Source organism: Eumetopias jubatus, unplaced genomic scaffold (assembly GCF_037043125.1).
Source record: "Eumetopias jubatus isolate StellerSeaLion01/CBP00866 unplaced genomic scaffold, mEumJub1_p1.0 scaffold_9, whole genome shotgun sequence".
NCBI lineage: Eukaryota > Metazoa > Chordata > Mammalia > Carnivora > Otariidae > Eumetopias > Eumetopias jubatus.
The window spans coordinates 81,292,522-81,308,550 of record NW_028274815.1 but is presented as its reverse complement, the minus strand read 5'-3'; the positions used below and the strand labels follow the sequence as shown (position 1 = coordinate 81,308,550).

The 16,029-nt window shown below is 43.2% G+C and overlaps 1 protein-coding gene across 1 annotated transcript in view; it reads right to left on the bottom strand.

Annotated features, from left to right (window-relative positions):
* The window catches only part of IL1R1 (interleukin 1 receptor type 1), a 69,730-nt gene extending 60,228 nt beyond the window's left edge, over window positions 1–9,502 (bottom strand). The window contains exon 1 of the mRNA XM_028104041.2: window positions 9,223–9,502. Within this exon, the coding sequence (XP_027959842.1) occupies window positions 9,223–9,225 (3 nt within the window). The 5' untranslated portion in view covers window positions 9,226–9,502. The remainder of the gene's footprint in view (window positions 1–9,222) is intronic.
* Between the last annotated feature and the right edge of the window lie 6,527 nt (window positions 9,503–16,029).

Below are 16,029 nucleotides of genomic sequence, written 5' to 3'. Positions count from 1 at the left end.
CTGTACGCTTGTCACGTTATCTTACCAGTATTCTTAACAATTTCAATGCGGAAAAAGAAGTTTAGAACTCTGATCTTGCAGTTAAATAAATCTCAGAATTTGAGGTTAATGATAAATACTCAAGCATGGTGAGTGATGTTGGGTGTAATTTCCCACATTATTACAATAGCAAAACCGTAACCTCCCTTTCTCCTTGTGAGTCAGCTCAGTAACCCACTGTGTTAATCTAGAGAAATGCTTAATCCTTGGGGGAAATGTATTCAAAAGAGGTAGTCACGGCAAGTTCACATGAGATTTTTTAAATCAATGAAATCTAAGCACACATTCTATCACCACAGATTATAATCATGTATTTCCTTCTAGGAAAGAAATCCCATGAGTCTTTGCATTCCCAGCTACATTATATGTGTATGTATATGTACATCAATATAACTGTGTAATGTATATGTATATCAATATAATCTTGTGTAAGTTTAAAGTGTACAAGGTGTTAATCTGATACATTTATATATTGCAAAATGATTACCACCATACCATGAGCTAACACCTCCAACCCAACATATAATTACCACTACTTTTTTGTGGTGAGAACATTTACGATCCACTCTCTTGACAACTTTCAAGTATGTAATATGATATATTAGCTATAATCGCCATGTTGTACCTTAGATCCCCAAAACTGTCAATCTCATAACCAGAAGTTTTTAACCTTCGATCAAAATCTCTCCACTTCCCTTGCATTTCCCCTCAGCCCCTGGTAATACCACTCTGCTCTGCTGCTCTGAGTTCAGTTTTTTTAGACTACATGTAAGCGATATCATACAATCTTTGTCTTTCTCTGTCTGGCTTATCTCACTTAGCCTAATGCTTCATCCATGTTATGGTTGGTTGTATATGTATATGGCAAGATTTCCTTCTTTCTCATGGCTGAATAATATCCCATTGCATATGTATACCACATCTTCTTTATCCATTCACCTGTTGACGAATACTTAGGTTGTGTCCAGACCTTGGCTATTGTGAATAATGCTGCAATAAACATGGCAGTGAAGATATCTCCCCAAGATCCTGTTTCTATTTCCTTGGATATACACCCAGAAGTGGAATTGCTAGATCATTTGGTAGTTCTACTTTTAATTTTTTTGAGGAACCTCCATACTATTTTCAACAGTAACTATACCACTTTAAATTCCCACCAACAGTGCACAAGGCTTCCCTTTTCTCTACAATCTTGCCAACACCTGTTATCAGTTGCCTTTTTGATATACAGATTATTCTTTAATGGACAGACGATAGTATTTGCAAAACCAGGTTTCTCCCACCTACTTCAGGCAGCATCTGTTGAATCATTCCAGAGAAATATCTATCAAGTTAATTTGTACCTTACTATTACATATATATTTCTTTGTATTGATTTTAGTTTAAATATTACCTACTGACCATTTCAGAGCATAGAAAATAACCCTTGCATATAATACCTTTTTAAAAAACTAGCTTACAGATAGCATGTACCAATTTGGATGATAAATTCCCATCAGAGGTGGAAGGAGGGAGCCTTAATCACATGCTTCCTGTGAACAAACTCTGAAAAATGTCAACACTCATAAAAGTATGACTACCTTAATCACATCTGAAAAAGAACAATTCCATACACTTGTGTTTCCCTTCTTCAAGTTCTCCTATCATTTCAGCACAATGAAATACAAAGAAGTTTGGGAGTCCACCAGACACATGTTCATATCCTGATTCTGTTAATCAGCCTCTAACATCTTGAGAAACCACCTGCTGTCTCTGGGTCTCTGTCTCCCTCAGTCCAAATCTGTGTAAGGATCACAGGTGATGTCTGAAAAGCACCCAGCAATCATAGGGAGGAGACAGATCGGGGCGGGGCGGCAGGGTGCTGCGTTGCTGGTATTCCCAGGGTAGAGCGGCTGCCAGTTGGCCCACAGCAAAGAGATCAAGAAGCCAACAAATGAAGTAATAATAATAAAAGATCTATGAAAAGTTGCCCCAGGATTTCCAGTCAAGTGCTACCCTCTCACTAACTCCGGGAACAGAATTAGGGAAGCCACATCAGTTTTGGGGGGATGCACTCATGGCTTTGGAATGTGTTGGTTTTGTGGCCCATGTTGGAATATGCTGTTGGCAAAAATGACTGAGCGGCTACAGTCATCAAAAGCAACACTGCTTACCTCAGTCAAGAAGGAACTCATTGTCAAGAGGTTCAGCATCTTTAGAAACAAGATAGGGGATACTTTATAAGCACAGTCCAATAATTTCCCCCCTCAAACTATAAAAAGAGGCAGACATCCACAAAAGACACAAACATGCCATCACCTAGTTCTAGAGCAATGTCATTCATTCATTCACTGATTGATTGATTGATTCATTCATTCAATCAATCATTCATTCCGGGAATGCCTGATGGCTTCAGACATCAAACTTGCTAAAATCCTTTCTGAAATTTTAGTCTTTAAAGCAAACCATGCCATTGTTATGGACCAGCTGAACACAGATGTAAGAAAACCAAAAGCCTAAAAATCTAGGAATCCTAAAATATTTCTTTCAATTATAATTAGCACAGACATATTTCAATATGTTTCTGGACTCTTTTTTTTTTTTTTGGTAAATTTTCCTTTTGCTGCCTTTCTTATCTGCCATTCTCACTTAGCAATCCCCTTCCCCACATTGCTTTTGATTGGACAATTCTGTCCGGGTTGAGTACCTAGAATTCACCTGAGGAGTCCTTTCTTCTCAGAAGCAAACCTGCCCTCTTTTCCCTGGACCAAGAGGAGAAGCTTCCTGAGCTTAAGTTAAGAAACTGACCTCATAGTCTTCCTGCTTCCTACTTCCATGTTCCTATGTCCACAGAAACCTGCATCCCTTCACACCTTTTTGGGGCCAACAGATCCTGGAGCCTTCATCCCAGATCTCACACACACACACACACACACACACACACACACACACACACACACACACACTAATCCCCACTCTGCTCTGGCCACAAATGACCACCTGTGCCACTGAGATGAAACTGAGTGTCCACCCAATCATCAATACTTTGTCTTGGTCCCCTATGTTTCTTCACAAAATGGCAGTGCTTCTTGGCTTCTAGCCTTACCATTAGGCACCTGAGGCTGTAGTCCATCCAAACCCCTTCTGCAGGACTCTCCCAGCACTGCAGACTCATAAGCAAAGCAACTCCATCAGACTGGAACCAGAGGGACCAGAGTGAAAGAGGATACATAGTAGAGAGAAGCCCTCTCCTCAGGGCCTTCCCCAGAGAATAAAACTTAGAATTTGCTCTCTTCTGGACCACAGAAAGCCACGGCTTCAGTGCTCAGAGGACAGTCCCACTCTGCCCCTGGCCCACTCAGTGGCCTTGAGGAAAGCTCTCGATTCTTCACCTCTGAAGTTAGAATAATAACCCTACCTGTACCTCCAGGGAAGGATGTGGGAGAAGCTCTGGTCCTGGGAGGGCTCCTCAGCATGAAGCCAACCCTCGGGCACACGAGTGGCCCACACTGCAAAGCTAAAGTCCTCCTCTGGAACCCAGAAGTGGCAGGCACTTTTGCTGTTTCTTTCCTGCCTTCCTTTCGGTTGCTGACATTTGCTTCGGTCTCAAAGCTGGACTGTAAGCTGCTGCTCATTTTCTAAATCTTTCTATTTTGCCTCCCACCTCTTGTTCCTCTTCCTCTCGAGAGCACGGAGCACAGGGCCTAGCCCAGACCGGACATGGCAACAACAATTTGTCAAAATGATCGATTAATTTAGTAAGGTGTGAGATAATGAAGGAGAAGGCCTTTGTAAACTGAGTTTTATCTCTGGGAGAGGTATAATGTGTATTTGTGGTATGTCTCCATGGACATGTTTAGACTAAGCTTTTGTCACTTGTCACACACACGCAGGAATTCATGGCTGGACAAGAGAGTGAAGCATCCTGGGTGCCAGCCAGCCCTCTACCAGAGGTCACTCATGTCACTATCTCTTGGGGCAAATACAATGACTTCTCCCCACGGCATCCATCACCCAGGTGAACATTTATAGTCTATGTGGGTAAGATTTGACAGACTCTGCCACCATCTTTCCAGCCCATAACTGAAGAGTCCCCAAAATTCAGAATAAAATCCAATCTTTTGACAGGGACCCCAAATGCCCACAGTGATCTGCCCCCTGCCCCTGTTTCCAAGCTCACCTCCAACCCCCTCCCACACACTTGGCCAGCCCTGTACATATCTTCTTCTGTTCCTCCAACAGGGCTCTACACCACTGTTCTCTCTGCCTTCCACCTGTGTGCCTCAGAACTCACCCTCCTCCACCAGGACTCCCACCACCAGGCTAAGGCAGATCTCGGCTCATCAGTCACCATCTTAGCACCAGTCTGCCTCTTTCATGGTGCTAATCGCTATGGGTGTAATACATACTGCTGCCCAGTTTTTTTGTGTGGCCCTTGCAGGCAGCAGCCAAATCACCCTCACCCACTATGGCATCCCATGGCTAGACACCCAGCATGGCCTCAAAAAACAATCACTGAGCAAACCAAAATTATGATCACAAACAATTTTTAAAACAATCTCAATACCGCTACACACCTATTAGAATGGCCAAAATCCAGAACATTGACAACACCAAATGCTGGTGAGGATATGGAGCAACAGGAACTCTCATTCATTGCTGCTGGGAATGCAACATGGCATAGCCACTTTGGAAGACAGACAGTTTCCTACAAAACTAAAAACAGACTTACCACACAATCCAGAAACTGTGGCCCTTGGTATTTACATAAAAGAGTTGAAAATTTACATCCACACAAGAACCTGAACATAGATATTTATAGGAGCTTTATTCATTAATTGCCCAAACTTGGAAGCAACAACATATTATTGAGTAGATGCACGGATAAATAAACTGTGGTACATCCAGACAGTGGAATATTACTTAGCACTAAAAAGAAATGAACTATCAAGCCATGAAAAGACCCGGAAGAAACTTAAATGCTTACTACTAAGTAAAAGAAGCCAGTCTGAAAAGACTATTCATTGCTTGATTCCAACTTTATGGCATTCTGGATAAGGCAAAACTATGAAGACAGTAAAAAGATCAGTAGTTGCCAGGGGTTTCAGCTGGGAGTGGGGAGAATGAATAGGTAGAGCACAGAGGACATTTAGGGCAATAAAATACTCTGTATGATACCATAATGATGTATGCATGTCATCATATACTTGTCTAAACCCATAAAAGGCACAACACCGAGAGAGAACCCTACAATCAACCACGGACTTTGGGTGATAATGATGTGTCAGTGTTGGCTCATCAACTATAACTAATGTACCACCCTGGGGTGGGGGAGCCTATTGATAATGGGGAGGGGGGAGAACATATATGGGAAATCTCTATACCTTCCCCTTAATTCCACTGTGAACCTAAAACTGCTGTCAAAAATAAAGTCTAAATAAAGAAACCTCCATCATGAAATGAGATATGAAAATTTTAAAAACACACCGAGTCAACCTCTTCCCCACAAAAGACCACAAAAGTTGAATAAAAACCAGTTGGCTAGCATACTATGTTGATAAGCACATGGGGAAACATGCTCTCTAACATTCCCAGAAGTATTATTTAGGAGGGAGGTGGATGGGCAGTTTTGAAATACATATCAAAATCACAAATTCCAAAGTCTTTGACCTGCAATTCCACTTCTAGGACTTTAGCCAATAAACACGCTTGTTTGCACTTCTGCAAAATGACACAGGCAAGGCTGTTATTCATTGCAACACTGGTTGTAACAGCAAAAGATTGCAAACAACTTAAAAGTCCACTGAAAGGGGTGCCTGGGTGGCTCAGTTGTTAAGCGTCTGCCTTCGGCTCAGGTCATGATCCCAGGGTCCTGGGATCGAGCCCCACATCGGACTCCCTGCTCAGCGGGAGGCCTGCTTCTCCCTCTCACACTCCCCCTGCTTGTGTTCCTTCTCTTGCTGTGTATCTCTGTCAAATAAAGCAATAAAATCTTAAAAAAAAAAAAGGCCACTGAAAGGTCAAAAATGCACCTCGTTAGAGGTGGATACAGAACAAGGTGCAGAAGAGTATAAACCATTAGTGTGTGTGATGGCTAATTTTATGTGTTGATTTGACTGAGCCCAATGAGCTGGTGTGTGTCTGTGAATGGGTTTCTGGAAGAGATAGGCCTTTGAACTGAGTAAAGCAGAAGGCTCTCCCCAGTGTGGGTGGGTGGGCATCATCCAATCCCTTGGGGGCTGAAATAGAACAAAGAGGCAGAGAAAGGTTGAATTCACTTTGCATGACTACTTGAGCTGAGACATCTATTTTCCCTACGTGCTCCTGGTTCTCATGCCTTCAGACCTGGAACCAGATCTCACATATTAAGTATTAGCCATCATTATTTTTTATCCAGTACCAAGTTCAAACAATTGCTGTCAGTTTGGTTCTGATTCTAACAGCCTAGCACTGAGCTGGGGCTCAGAATGAAACTCTGTACCCCCCTTTAACACATTTCATCCTCACACCAAGTCCATGAGTCTTACACATACAAGTTATGATCTCCATTTTCCTGGTTCTACCCTTTGCTTGTATTCATTTGCTTGATATCCATTAAGAGCTTTAAAGGTTCACTCAATAAAAATGGGCACCAACCCAAATGAAATTAAACAAAATCATCAACCTGCCCCAGAAAATCTCCATTTTCAAAATCTTCTGTGATTCCTTTTTAAGAAATTCTTTTCCCTGCAGAGTTAGGTAACAATGTTCCTAGATCCCTTCTGTGGACTCATTCTAGAAACATTCATTGAGCCCCGCTCGGTGTCAGACCCCAGACCAGGCCCTAGGGAAAGAAACACATAAAACAAGTCCCGCCTTTGAGAAGGAGAACTGAGCAAAGCAAGGGGTCAACGACAGTGCAATCTAAGAAGAATGGTGTGTTGTCCTGCATGCAAGTGAGATAAGTAAGCAACGAAATAGAAACCATCTTCAATCTAAAGTACATACTTTATAAGATGAGAATACAAATAAACTTCATGATAACAGCAATCGTAATTGCACCGTTTTATATTTTTCACTTCTTTTCTAATCAAAGAACTTTCCTCTGTCTCATCTCTGTTCCCAGTACAATCGTGTGGTGGGATGAAACGTCAATCCCTACCTTTAAACTTTATAGACAAAAAGGAAATAAAATCATAAAGACTGAGCTTTGCCCTGGGTTGTTGAAATGGTAGAAAGTCAGAATAAAAGCATCCAAGTCCCCAACGCTCTCAGCAGGCCTACTGAGCGACACCAAATGAGGTCAAAGTCCCCAGAAATTAGGTTAGCATAAATTACTGTAAGAAATGATTGCTTTGATGTGAATAACCAAAAAAGACTAGAATCTGAACCCAAAGGGGCAGAATAGGAAGTGGAAAGGTTTTACAAAGCCTTCCTTTAAAGCAAATCAAGACAACAAAATAGCCTTTGCCAGTTATCAGATTAAAACATTAATTAAAAAAAAAAGCCAAAACCTAATGTTGGTGAAAGTGTGGTAAAATGGTATTCATACAGTGCTGGAGGGAGTGTAAATTAATAGCACTTTCCTAGATTAAATTTAGTGGCAGGGATCAAGAGCTTCAAAAATGCTCATGCCCTTTGACCCCACAGTTTTCCCTCTGGGAATATAGTCCAAGGAAATAATCAAGAAGAGACACAAAGGTTTCATTATAAGTACGTTGGTTTTGTGATGCTGATAACAGAAAAGAAAACACTCCAATATCTACCAACATGCCTTAATAAATTCTCTGTATAATGTGATCAAACAACTTTTGTAGAAAGAAATGAGCGTTTATCTCATAGTGATAGGTTTTTATCTTTCATCTTATTTGCTGATCTATATGTCTTTTATTTTATTTCTGACAGTAAGGATGTGCTAGTAGTCCTGTCAGTTTTGCAAGGGATATGTTAGAAGTGATTTCAGCCATTCCTTGACCATGTCCAGCAAGGTTTTCTCCTAAGTAAGCAAGCAGGCGTGTGCCTAGAAGGTGTTGTGGGATAGATTAGCAACTGCATGCTGACTTGAGAAAGGCCGTAAGTATCTCTTTGAATTCATCACCAGAATTAGGAAGATTAAATTCATCTCAAGAAGTGCTCCTTGCTCCTTCTGGGCAGCATTATCTTCTTCCTTTCCCCAAAAGATCCACATGTTTCCAGGGAGCACAAACCCTCCCTTGGCCTCTAGCACACACAGTGGTCTCCAGTGGTCCGTGGGCAGGTAGCGAGATTCACAAACAAGCTGCACCATCTGAAACATCCTTCCCTAACCCAGCTCCCCAGGCTCTGTTCACCATAGCGCCAACTAGCATTTTGCATAAAAGTAAGGAGTTGTCAATTGAATTGAACTGAATTGAACAGTAAACCTCATTTTGCTCTCATTTTTGTGTTCTCATTTCCTATCTTTAATCTTCCAGATTCTGTCCCATTTTCTTATTCTTTCCCACAACAATGTTACTGATAGGATTATAGAAGTCAAGCGTGTCTAATAAAAAAAATACGGGACATTGTTTATCATCTCTTCTGAGAGTTTTCCTTATAGCTCTGGATGTAACATTTGTTAAGCCTTGGGGGGCAAAAATGCTGTGCTTTTAAAATGACATTTTAAGCCCTTACTGGAGGAAGCACATACAAGCCTTGCTAGTCCACAACACATTATAACTTTAAATGCAACCAGTGGGTATCTGTTAATAGTAATGCAATGCCTTCAGGCAAACATCAGGCCAGATTGTGCCCCTCTCAAACTGACAAATTTTAATGGAAAGTGATCAAATAAGTCTTAATTCTAACATCAGCAACAACATTTTTAAAAGATTCTTATTTATAATACCCTTCACTTAAACCTCACAATTTACCATCATGCAACTATTTATGGCTTATAAGTACTGTATAGTTATAAAATATATTTCCCACATCTTTCATAGTTTATCTTCCATAGAGTAAAACATGCACTATCAGAGGCGATCTTCTAATATGACTCACAGACACATCTTAAAGTTAAATATGCCTACAGAGCCACATAACTCCAAGAAATACTTAAAATCCTGTTTTCAACAAACAGCGTAACATGATCAGTTTTATCAAAGTCCATTTGTCCCTCCTAAATCTTTCGTCCATATAGAAGCAAGCAAAAAGAAAACGAGGGGAAAATATGGGACCAAAAACCAGAAGTGCAATTAATCATCTTACCATCTCCCTTCTTCATCGTGGGCACATTTGGGGATGGCTGGCCTTGCAGGAGGCGGTGACTTGGAGGGTAAGCCCACAGCGTTTCTTTCCCCAAATAAGTCAACTGAGAAAACAAAAGTGCATTCTGAAGTCAGCTCTGGAGAGACTTGCTAATTCCTCTTTTCTTTTTCCAGAGAGCTTTGGGTCTGGTCCGTGCAGCACAAGAGGTGTCCCTCACATCTTGTCAGCAGACCCAGTTTTACCGCGGCTGAAAGAAAGGAGACTCTGAGTGACGTCTGTGTCAGAGCCTATGGGGGCTTTAATCCTCAGCAGTGACACATGTGGGGAGCTATGAACAGGAAACTCAGAGCTGGGCAGACAGCCAGAATCATTCCGAAAACGTGCCAAACGCTTACGAAATACCAACACGCTTTACCGCACACTCACATCGAACGCTTCACAAGCCTGTGTCTCTATCCCCATGTGACTTTGTGTTAGACCTAGACAAAGCTTGCCAGCATGTCCAGCCTAGCAGGGGTCCCATCATTCGATGGGTCAAGGCCAGGAATGGGGACTCATACCCTCTCCCTCGGTTGCCAACCTCCCGATCCTTCTTGTAATGAAAGCCACAGACGAGAGCCTGGAGGACCTCTCAGTTCCTTTTATCTTTCAGCCCTGGGGCCCCTTCATGATGTGCCCATTCACCTGCCACAGGCCCTGGGAGCACTGCCAGGCTCTCTTGTCAGCGTCCTGGAGGTGGGAGACCCACTGATCACCCCTGGGCTTGGGGTGATGATCGGACTGTGGCAGGCAGAAGGGGAGGGCAGGGCTGTAGCCAGAGCCTCTGGCTTCCACCAGAGGCAGCTGAGTCCATCCAGGAGAGATGGTACTGCCCCGCTGCCTCTTTTATCTCTCTCCTTTGGCCCCTCCTATGCCCCGCATTCAGATTCACATTCTCCGCATGACACAGGGCCCAGCTTTTCACAGTGCTGCTCAAAAATCTGTAGCATGACCAAACCTCCCATTTTGCCCTTCAGGTTCCTCCATGAGCTGGCCTCAACATGCCTTTCTGCCTTGTTCCCACTGCCCTTCACAAGAACCCCTCAGGCTCTGTCCAGCTGGATGGCCACCAACTGACGCTGCTCAAAATTTGTTTGCACATGCTCTGCAGCCACCACCCTCCCACTAGCTCTCCTTATCCTTTTGAATGTGACAGCACCCCCATGCGCATTTCCCCGCCCCTCATTGCCCCGCTCCGCATGCTTCCGATCTTTACCACCATTCACTGAAGCATACCCCGCCCCTGCATCCTGGGGTGATTCTTCCTGCTCTGCACCCGTGTGGCGCCTCCATGATAACAACAGATAGCAAGAGAAGCCACTTATTATGTATCAGACATTTGTCTAGGACATTTAAATTTTTTAGACCCATTTTAGAAAACGTGTAAAAAAAGTCAACACCTTCAGCACCTTACCCAGACAGGGTGGAGCCCAGATGAGCCGGTCTGACATTGCTCTTCTCGTCTTACCTGGAATCAGTGCTGTTTGTTTGGGAATGTACTCAGGGACAAGGCAGTTTCCTCATGCTTGTTGGTATCCTTTCCAGAGGGTGTCCCGGAAGGCCTTCTCATTCTGGGTAATTACCAAACGGCCATGATTAATTGGTAGGTTAATGAAATTTAATTGAGAGACCAAATGTTCTACTTTAGCCATGGGCAGGGATTTTAACAACATTAAGAATAAGCACAACGGTCTTGAGGTTTAAGGCAACATTCCTGCAGTAGTTTTGCTGACATTTTTATTTTTTTTATTTTTATTTTTTAAAAGATTTTATTTATTTGACAGAGGGAGAACACAAGCAAGGGGAGCAGCAGAGGGAGAGGGAGAAGCAGTCTCCCCACTGAGCAGAGAACCCAGGATCCCGGGATCACAACCCGAGCCAAAGGAAGATGCCCAACCAACTGAGCCACCCAGGTGCCCCTTGCTGACATTTTTAAAACCTATCTATAACATGAGTGTTCAGGTCTTGGCCATCTGGTAAATAAACAGATTGTTAAAGACATAATTCTAGTGAGAAAGTTGAGAAGACCTTCAAAGTTCAGAGTGAACTTGCCACCCTTCCTCCGATGTGGAGTACACATGAGCCTTGAGGGACTAATTCCATCCCCAACTCTAGGTTGGCCCCACTGGTCTGAGCCAACCAGGGTCATCCCACCATTCCTGCTGGAGAGATCGTGGGATGGGCACTACAGGGCAAAGCCAGGCGGCACACGGCATCCTCCTGGCCCTAGCAAGGGCTCAAGGGGCAGTCTAGTCAGAGCAAGGCTTGGGGCTTCCACCTGACAATGGTAGGAAGCGTCCACTTAAGGCTGATACGTGAACTCTTCTTAAGATGAGAGAAACGAGCTTGAGAATGAAGCTCACACACAAGGGAGGGGTTTCCAGAGAACTACAGAGAAAGTGCTAGAGACTGATCCAACCCATATTATCTCTGGAATGTTCAGTGATGAGAGCCAACATCTACCTTTTGGTGTAGCCAGGTCAGCCAAGTTGGGTTTTCAAAGTGTCCTAAACACAGACTCCCAGAGGGGCATCTCAGGGGAAGGAGGCTTACCCCTTTTCCTCTGCACAAGCAGCTTGCTACCTTTCTGCCTCCAGTTCAGCCCTGCTCCTCCATCCCCTCCTATCCCCCTTCCCTTCCCCTCCTCCCCTGCTCCTCTCCCTCCTCCTCCTTGGCCTCCTTCTTCCCCCTCTTTCCTCTCCTCCTCTCCTCCTTCTCCTCTCACTCTTTCCTCCGATAAAGAAAGAGAGAACACCAACAGAGACTCTGAGTGGACAAGAAGAGGCCAATGAGGAGAGAAGAAGCCACAGTCAGCGGTGGTTTGCAACTTCCAGACAAACACCAACTCATGAGCTCCCAGGCACGGCTTTTACCTTCTGAAACACGCTAGCAGCTTCTGGGACTGCTGGCCAGGAGTGACTGATGCTGGAACATGAATGATATTTCATTCCTGAGAGGCTTCTGGCCTCCCACTGGGTGCAAGACCCTCTTCTAAGCATTTTGGAATTAGTGAAAAAAGACCTAGAAGACGCAGCCTCGGCCTCAAGAAGCTTACTATCCAGTAGATAGTTGGCTACAGATGCAACAATGGGCTTAATCCACCATAGGTATTTGCCTCCCAAAATAGGAGTTTGTGACCCCAATTTTTCTCTAATCGGCTTCGTTTATCATCTTATCTAAACCTCCAGTAAGGGGAGCGATTTCATTTCAAGGATTTTTCTGACCCTTTTTTCCATTCCGACAATTTCTTCTCCCTTCCTCTTTCCGCTTCTCAGCAAGGAGAAAAAAATGTCAGGAATCTACAATGTTTAGTTAACATGTGTGAACACACACACACACACACACACACACACACAGTTCTGCCTGGGATTTCTCAGTTGCTTAGTTCCTCCACGGAGTTCAAAAAAACAAAAGTCATAGTTGGCAACAAAAATTCAATACCAGAAGTTAATGGAAAATCTCTAAACTCCAGGGTCCTTTATAAATGCTGGAGCATAGGACTCACTGAGCCAAGCCCAGAGCTTTTATTATTCAAACTATAGAAAACGTCATTATGACACACTTTTATCAGTAACATGGTCTCTGTAGAACCCCAGAACGTTCTGTATTTATACTTAAGCCAGAAACAACTCATGTACTTTCCCAGAATATCCTTAAGAAAAAGTTTACACATTCAGGATCGACTTGCATTTAAGAATATCTTTAATGTGTTTGTAATTCATGTGTTTCCTACACATCACATTTGATGAGAGAGGAGAATATAAAGAAGCACATGCAATATCTTTGAGCATGAGCCTGTGTGTGGGTGCATGTGTGTGTATCTGTGTGCACTCATGCCCATACCTGGACTCTAACCTTGGCCCTCCTGCCACAGGCTGTGAGTCCTTAAGACAGGGTAAACCTCTGCTTTACAGTCCAGCAATTTTGCAATTAAATGGACACTGACCTGGGCCCCAGCAGACCTGAATGAAAGAAACTGCTTTAACTTCATCATTGCGCCTTTGGGGCAATCACCTCTCTGGACCTCATTTTCTACATCTGGGAAAAAAAAGGGGAGTGTAGTCTTAAGTCCTTGTGACATAAAGTGTAGCCATAGGCCAAGAGCATCACCAGGGAGCAGATCAGAAATACAGACTCTCAGGTCCCTACCCCAGAACTACTTAATCAGAATCTGCATTTTTAATAAAAGTGCCCAGGTGACTCATGTGTATATTTAGGTTTGAGGAGCACTGGTCTGCATGATCTCTGAAGTGCCTTCCAGTGACACATTCTGTTAGTTTAACTTTTGTTCCTTTAAACAGGAAAATTAACACATCATGCCAAATGGCCGCCTTGTAACCTTTGTGGTTAAGCCCTGGGAGAATCTGATTTGATACTTGCATGTTGATTTCACTCCTGCTCCAGGCAACCAACATATAAACAAATCGGATTGTCCACATGACCCTTCCAGGCCACCAAGTCACATGATGTCTTCCAGCTTCCTATCAAACCTCTTAAGAGAACGCCATCTTTTAATACTTCATACGTCCAGAGACCTTCCTCATCCATCACTGGGTCTGAGGGATTTTGCAAGTACAGATTAGTGAACAGGTAAGATTTTGGATGAATTATTACAGAACTAGTCTTTTAGCACTTAATGAAGCCATGATCACTAAGAGAAAACATGAGTTGACTAAGAATGAGCCAAACCTGGGGAGGCTCATTAAATCTGTTTGATGGGGTTATAGATGGGGAGATTATGCAGAACATTGCAGACTCAGTGAATCAAGAGTTCATGCAAGCATTTGCAAACCTCTTTCTTGTCAGCAAAATCAAGAATACAGTTGGTAGAACTGGATACTTTCATAAACACCCATGCTCCTTGACAAATGGGTCAACCTGAAGAGTGGTCTCCAGTGGAAAACCTCAGGTGCCCTCTCTGGTCCCTCCTAGGAAATAAGCAGCCAGGCTGGGTGTACATACGGTCATGGGTGACCCACCAGTTGTGGTAAGTCAAGAGTAGAGGAGAACGAGGGGAGGGAGAAATGGAAGGAATACATTTTCCCCCCCAAAAAAGCAAATTCAAGGGTAGAAAGCAAACTGGAAGAATCTGAAGCCAAAAAATTTAACAAGTGAGCATTGCCAAAAAGATCCAGATAGTGTAGAGGTAGATCCTGGTAGTATTTCCAAAGGCCATGTATGGATGAGAAGAGAAGGTAACAAAGCCAAGTTAGAGGCTGGAGGCAGAGTTGGTGGGCCCAGTGCAAGTTCCTGCAGCCTAAGGGCAAAGTTGGCATGTTTACATGATGAGGGACCCGGAGGTAGAATGGACTAAAAATTCACTGAGTGGGTAAATCAGGAACCCAAAAGATCCCGTTAGGAGGGAACCACAGGGCCAATCTAACAAAACAAAATTTAACAGAGACAAATGTAAAACCCTATTCTTTCTTCCCAAACCTAATTTTGTAAGTACAGACCAGGGCACACAAGAAGCAGAAGCATTGGTGGAAGACAAAACCAAACAAACTGGGGGATCTTGATTGACTGAGACGTCCTCGATGAATCCTGAGTGCAATCAGAGACTGCATGCTTAGCTGCTCTGGTGGAAGTGTGACTCCTAATACAAGAGAGGGTGGTCACTCTCAAGATCAGTCTCCAGAACAGTGTTTTCTAAACATGTTCCCATCGTGGCATGCTGACAAAATGATAACGAGGGCTTTCCTGGCCTGAGAAGGCCATCCAGACTCTCCTGTTGGCCCATAAACCAAGGGGATTGATAGCTGCACACCTGGAAACCATCAGGCCATGCCAGAAGCCAAGGTATCCTAACCCAGAGATGGAACTAGGACAACGTGGCAGAAAGTTCTGGAGGCCAATATAAGAAAGACCTTTGTAACAACAGAGCTCTCAGCAATGAAATGCACCAAATCCAAAGATGATGTGTGTGCCCCATCCCTGAAGTACTCAAACAAAGGCCACTTGGGGTGGGCATGAACATCTAACAGGACTCCCTTCTGCCATCCCTTCTTGGCCCCCTGATTTTTCTTTCAGTCTGTGGATTGTTTTCATTTGGTTTGGTTTGCTCTCATGGCCAATCACTGTTAGGAAGGGCATTTTCTCACCATTCACACACTGAAATAGGAAAGTGGGGCTAGTAAGGGCAAATCCAAGTCTAGAATTTATTTTTTTAAGATTTATTTATTTATTTTAGAGAGATTGAGAATGCACATGAGTCGGGGAGGGGCAGAGAGAGAGGGATTGAAATAGACTCCAGCTGAGCACAGAGCCGAACATGGGGCAGATTGTGACCTGAGCTAAAATCAGAGTCGGATGCTTAGCTGACCGAGCCACCTGGGCTTCCCCAAGTCTAGAATTTAGATCTACAAACTTCAACTCCTTTCCTCATTTTCTCTCTAACTGTACACTTATGTGAATTTTGGGTACCGTTTTCAGTTCTTCCAGTGAATAAGGAATTCACTGTCTTTAATAAGGTAAGGTGATACGTTACTTGTACTCATTATATGTCAAGTTCTAAATGAGTCCCATCCCAGTAAAAGTGTCTGACTTCTTGAGCCATTAAACATTAAATGAAACTATTTTGTCTTCAATAGTTCTTTGACAGAAGTTAATACTGTTACTAAATCTGTAAGAAGTTTCAAAAGGCCCTGATTACTACAGATTTTTTAAGTCGTTTTGTTATCAAAAATATATATATAACCACAATACGGAAGATAGGGAAAATAAAGTTTAGAAAGTCCTTCCATGATCTTGCTACCTATTTCCCGATCA